The sequence below is a fragment of the Arachis ipaensis genome, chromosome B06 (assembly GCF_000816755.2).
Source record: "Arachis ipaensis cultivar K30076 chromosome B06, Araip1.1, whole genome shotgun sequence".
Lineage (NCBI taxonomy): Eukaryota > Viridiplantae > Streptophyta > Magnoliopsida > Fabales > Fabaceae > Arachis > Arachis ipaensis.
In genome coordinates, this window is record NC_029790.2 from 134,139,808 (window position 1) to 134,145,707 (window position 5,900).

The window sequence follows — 5,900 nt, forward strand, 5'->3', positions numbered from 1 at the left end:
TTATTGATATTAATGGTATTTTGAAAATAAAAATATATTTTTAGCAATATATATAATAAAACAAATATATTTATAATTTATTCTTGAGAATATTAAAAACAATTCCCATTAATTTATCGTATTAAAAAACAAGTTTTAATAAAGTAAAAATATGTTTCTATAATTCTTGGTATTTTGGAATATATCACAAGATTTAGAAACTCTTAATTAAATTTTGATTTCAAGAAATTTACAAAAAACTTGTAAAGCAAACAACAAATTCTTAAAAAATTGTTAAATAGTATCTGGTAGTGGATTAATCACCGACATTTGTCATGTCAGTGTTTTTTAAAAACTAGTTACCTAACCGTCATATATTTATTTTGATTTAACTATTTTTTGATAATTTATTTATTACTCGTTTTTTCCGAAAGTATTTTTGGTAGTAAAATAAATTTTTGGATACTATTTTTACACCCATAATTATAAAGTGGCCAGAGGGGTTGCCGGGAAAATTGATGGCCAGCCTTGGCACCTCTGGTCGCCTCACAGGTTCAGCAACGACATGCGACATCGTTGAGGTAGGGGATTTGTTTCTACCCATTTACACTATATATATAATTTTTTGGTATGAGTATAATAATAATAATATAAATCTAGTAAGAGTACCCAAAAATAAATTAAGGACAATATCATTATCTCAGTAATAATAAAATTTTTGAACAGATATAATTTTTTTCGTCAAAAAACAAAGAAATAGTTCAGCAAAATACACCTCTGAAAAATATTCTCTATTTCTTCCTTAGTAATCTTAGAACCATTTCATCTAGCAAGAAATGCAACTTGGATCAGGTGCAGGTCCTTTCTTCTCAGCTCGCAGGGACATCGATTTCAACCTTCATTATTTAACCAAGGAGAACAACTTCAACTTATCAGATTGGATATTTGATAACTTTTGCTTGTTGTGAACTGTTATATTATTAAATTGGCCATGGAGATGGTAGTCATGTTATTCATTTTAATTTCTAATGTAGTAAAAAGATGCTACATTAACTCATATCGTAATACTTACATAATGCATACTACAAACAGTACAAGCTTACATTAAACAAACAAAAAAATGAAAAAAAACCCAAAATGTTAACAGATCTAAATCTTGGAGCATCGACCTTCCCTCAAATTACCTGAACTGAGAAAACCTAGCTCTTAAATCTTGAAAGCATCTTGATTCTTTTTTCCCCAAAATTTTTTTACCGATACTCGCTATCTTGCAGCAGGAGGAGCTCTGTAATAAGCTGGAACAGTTGCAGGGAAGAACATTTGGCGAACTCCTTCTGCCTTAATTATAGGAAAGATGATTCCAGATGCACTCTACCAAAAGATGAATTTGCATTAAATAAGTTGATTTTTGTGTGATTTAGTTAAATGCATAAAAGACATTTGACAACAGAGAATAGCCAAAAATATATTTTTGATCTCTTATCTTTCCTCTTTAATTTAAACCCCCAATCTTTATACTCTGAGACGGTTTGAATCGTTTCTAATTTGGTCTCTTGCACTTTTTTTCTCAGTTTAACCCTTTGCCTTAAAGTCATTTTAAATTTCATTCTACATGTGAACCATGTCAGTATTTTGTTATTATTTGACCGAGAGAACAAATTGGAAACGATTTGAAACATAAAGAAACAAACTAATTGAAAATGATTTGAAATATAAAGATCGAATGAGAAATCAAATGAAAAATATATGGGACCAAATTACCTAATCTTCCTAGAACATATTCGACAGAATACTTACAGAGATTAACCGAGCTCCAATCCATATCTTCTTGGGCGAGGGAAAGGGAAATATTAAGCGGCCAACACCATACACTGCAACAGCAAAGAAATGAGCCACCAAGCTCAAAGGACGAGGGTTTAGTCCTGAGAGTAATGAGATTGGTCCCTGGGAACATAGGCCTCCAAGGCTCAGATAATCAAAGCAAGCTTGGCGCATTTCCTTCCTTGCTTGATCTGGAGATGCAGAGAAGACCTTGTACAAGGCACCTGCTAATGTATTTATGGTTGATGCCACAGGCTGCAAATTGAAACACCAAGTTAGTTTACTAAACAGGGTTGAGATTTTTGCATCGAGACACACTACCCCATCTTTAAAACAAAATAAGCAAAACACAGATAGATTACTAAATGCTATTTGTTTGCATTGAAAAATATTACCTTTCTCAAGGTGTAAAAGGATTCAAGGTATTTGCAGAGTGTGGGTGCGTCATTCAGGTCACTCAGGGGCCTGAGAAGATTTCTCAGCACCACAATGTCTGACAATGCCACGGTCATTCCACCCCCTGTTAGAGGATGCCTCATGTTGAAGGCATCTCCCATCAAAATGGCTCCAGGGGTAGGAAGGGGATCTGCTGGCATGCTTCTATTCGATATTGACCTTATGTTGCCTTTCTCAACTGCAGCTAAAAAGGCATCATGGAGCTCAGCGGGGATCTGCAGTAGTTTTCAATAGATCATCATCTAACATATCAATACCCTCGTGTGTAAACAAAATTCTCTCTCAATGCAAGAAGGCTAATCTAATCACATGCCAAGGATTAATAAAAAGTTTGCAGTGTTTGAAGCATACCTGTGGAGCCACCATTGTCTTCAAATACTTCTCCATTTCACCATTTGCGATAGAAGGAACCTTCTGCCCAGGTACATCAACCAAACAACGAACCTCTGTACTACTTATGCGATAGAACAGAATTGGGGAAGGGTCTCCGAGTATGACGTGACCATGATTTTCATATGGAAGTTGGCAATTCTCTAGAATTAAGCCAACGAAGTGAGAGGGAATATCAACCTGCATATAAACCATTACAAGAACATAGAAAGGAGATAGCTTCTTAGAATACAGAAAAGGGAGAAGAAATGAATTGACTATAGTAAAGATTTTAATTTATGGTATAAATTTTGTTTATTCCATGGCATGACTCTTCACACAATCAACCTAAAACAAATTCTCAATTCTAACCTTAGGATTACAAAGACAACGGCGCAAGTTTGAGAAGCCGCCATCACAAACAACGGTAAGAGGTGCATGTACTTTCAGCTCCTGACCATCTTTGGTCTTGTACTGAACACCTTTAATTGTCCCCTTTTCTTCAATCAAGGAAGTGACTGACCCTTGCAGCAACCGGACACTGCAGAATGATAAAAACAAACCAGCATGAGAATATTACTTAGCAAGAAAATACCTTCAGCTCTCAGTAGAAGAATGAAACTGAAGAAATAAAAAATTATTTCGTAATAATCAAATACTAGACAGAAGCTAATAGCATGAAACCTTCCAACAAAATCACTTTGGTAATCCACATGATTTAAATAATCTAACCAAAACAAATCAAATGACATCTATCTGAAGTATAGGTAGTTAGGAACCAAGACCAATTTTACAATTACTGCCAAAACAAAAAATCCTAAGTAAAAAGTCATGTGAAGTTGCAACTTGCAACACTCTAAAAAAGTCAATAGTTTATATGACAAGCGAGAACTGGAGGAGGAAAATACATATACAAAGCACAAATTATACATCACAGAAAGGAAGAAATCAATACTTGGGCAGTGTGGCAGCCTTTTCCCGCATCCTCTGAATAAAACGGCCATTGTGAAAGCTTCTACCAGCGATATCTGACTGAAACTTTTCCAAGGGATAAGAGAGGCATGTATTTTTTCCGTCCTTGAAAAGTGCATAACCAAACACTCTCTGAGCATCGATTTCCTCCACACAATCTGCAGTTGAAACACAAGATTTGTTAATCCTTAAGCACGCCTTCCTCTAGTAAACAGAGTTAAATCCACGAATTCTTGTGGTCAGTCAATCTAGAAATAAAAATATAAAACATACGAGGATTGAGTGAATCTAACTTCAAAAGGCAACTCCAGACTAGAGAAGGACTTGGAGTAACCCAATAACAATTATAGTATAGGCTCTAATGCTATATTAGAATTGAGTGAATCTAACTCAGTTCTAAAATCTAGCTCAAGAAATAAGAGTTGTTAGACACTTATAAAGGCTACATATGTCTTATCTCTAGGCAATTTGGAAATCTAATCTAATACGTAAATCTAAAATTGGACATGATACTAGACTTTTCCCCTCAATTCTAATTTTTACGTTTGAAATATTATATAGAAAATAGAATTTTAATTTTAATTCCAAGTACCAATTCTATGATGTTGAAAATTACGCACCTTCAAGTCCCAGCTCAATCAATTTGAGATAGCCGCCAGGTTGTAGCAACTCTCCAACAATTCTGTCAGGCTCACTCAAATCTCTTTCAACTACAAGTACTCGCCGTCCATCCTGTACCACATAGCAGTTATTACTTAGTACTTCAAATTGTGCATGGAAAGGGAGTTCTATTATTTTATATACCTAAAATTAGTTTGGACTTTGCAATGTCAATGCCTTGTTTTTTCCGTCAAAATTTGTCTGACATAGGCTTGTAATTGTGAAATATTTCGTACTAAAAAATAATCAAAGCATTATTGAACTTCTCTGGGTAAGAAACGGCACTCAGAGTTAACAAATTTTTCCCCTAAGCATTATATCAATAATTCGTCAAATTAATCCTGGAAATATTCTTCATAAACTGTTATATGACGAAACTATTGTTGCCATTTAAAAATATATATCACTACTCAAGAACCATTCTATGTCAAAATGCTATATCTCGTCTAATAATATTATAATAGCCATAAATAATTTTTCTTATGCCCGATGATGCAACTTATTACTTCGATAACAGCTAATTTTGTCCTTTAAAAAGAAAACACAAACAACAATAATTTTTCTTATCAGATTTGGCTCCTTTAATCCTTCACCTTCAAATGATAAATTGTGTAACGGTTAATGAGAAAATTAAACAATGCACATTCTTCATTTGTTGCGAATTATCAACGAGGATTTCGTGCAAGCACGAACCACGTGAAAACGCGCAAACGACAAAAACACGCGAATGAAAATTGAAATGAAATTCCTACTCATTCATTTATGCATTTTATATTATTTTTCTCTTTACCTTGCCGAGTGTGTAAGCAAGAGCCGCGCCAGCAACGCCAGCTCCGACGACGATGACGTCAGCATCGTTGCCATCGAGGTTCTTGGATCCACATTCTCCGACGGAAGTTTTCACGTTCCCCGTACGCTGAGCATCGTTCTCCTGCGAAGCACGACGGCGGCGGTTTCCTCCGGCGAAAACTAAGCTGTAGAGCGCGAAGACGCTGAGAACAGAGACAAGGATCCAGCCTAGGACATATGGATCCGCCATTTCAATAGAATGCAATATCACCAGATGAAAAGAATCACGACGGATCGGAGGAGGAGAAGGAGCGAGGAGGTGGAGTTCTCTCTCTCGCTCGCTCCTTCGCTGGCTGTCGCTCTTGTTTCTCTCTCTAGTTTGTTATTGTTTCTCTCTCTTAGCTGGAAAAGGAGCTTGGAACAATGGAACGGTTTAGTAGTGGGTATAATGGGAAACGAAGGGTAAAGAATGAGCGTATTTATAGGAGCATGCTTGCGGTGCTCATTTGAGTATAATGGGTGGTATTGGTTGGCACTTGTCACTGTTACGAACACCAACGCGGAACGCCTATTTTACTTTTACCTTTTTTTGTATTTTCTTTTCAGATAAAGAAAATTGTTTTGCGTAATTTTCGATTATTGACGGAGACTCCTGCCGCTAACGAAAATTGACTCATCGAAAATAGGTTAGTTTCACCTGGCCTATTGTATAATTTGAGGAGATTTTCGAGTGTGTCATGAATATTAGTATTTTAGATAGTGTTTGGTGGAGAGAGTGAAGCGGAGAGACAAAGACTAAGAAATAGAGATTGAAATAAATTTTAATATTTTGTTTGATGTAAAATAGAAGACAA

The 5,900-nt window shown here is 35.6% G+C and overlaps 1 protein-coding gene across 3 annotated transcripts; it reads right to left on the reverse strand.

Moving 5' to 3' along the window:
• Nucleotides 684–5,514, reverse strand: LOC107605573 (squalene monooxygenase). Of its 3 annotated transcripts, XR_002349521.1 has the most exons (9): nucleotides 5,048–5,514; nucleotides 4,218–4,329; nucleotides 3,581–3,755; nucleotides 2,998–3,166; nucleotides 2,608–2,826; nucleotides 2,196–2,471; nucleotides 1,777–2,055; nucleotides 1,164–1,350; nucleotides 746–875 (listed from the first exon to the last, which is right to left on the reverse strand). XR_002349521.1 is itself a non-coding variant. In XM_021105284.1 (8 exons), exons 1-8 carry the CDS (start codon nucleotides 5,294–5,296, stop codon nucleotides 849–851), a joined length of 1,506 nt encoding a protein of 501 aa, XP_020960943.1. In that variant the 5' UTR covers nucleotides 5,297–5,514; the 3' UTR covers nucleotides 684–848. The 3 variants fall into 3 exon arrangements, 2 of the variants coding, with proteins under 2 accessions (XP_020960943.1, XP_016162970.1); XM_021105284.1 differs by lacking the exon at nucleotides 1,164–1,350 and having other exon boundaries at nucleotides 684–875; XM_016307484.2 differs by lacking the exon at nucleotides 746–875 and having other exon boundaries at nucleotides 1,006–1,350.

Excerpts from the sequence above, each read along its gene's own strand:
- LOC107605573 (XM_016307484.2), bottom strand. The coding sequence starts at position 5,296 with ATGGCGGATCCATATGTCCTAGGCTGGATCCTTGTCTCTGTTCTCAGC. Across the intron at positions 2,472-2,607 it reads AGACAATGGTGGCTCCACAG|ATCCCCGCTGAGCTCCATGA; the intron begins GTATGCTTCAAA and ends AAACTACTGCAG. Across the intron at positions 2,056-2,195 it reads CCTTTTACACCTTGAGAAAG|CCTGTGGCATCAACCATAAA; the intron begins GTAATATTTTTC and ends TTCAATTTGCAG.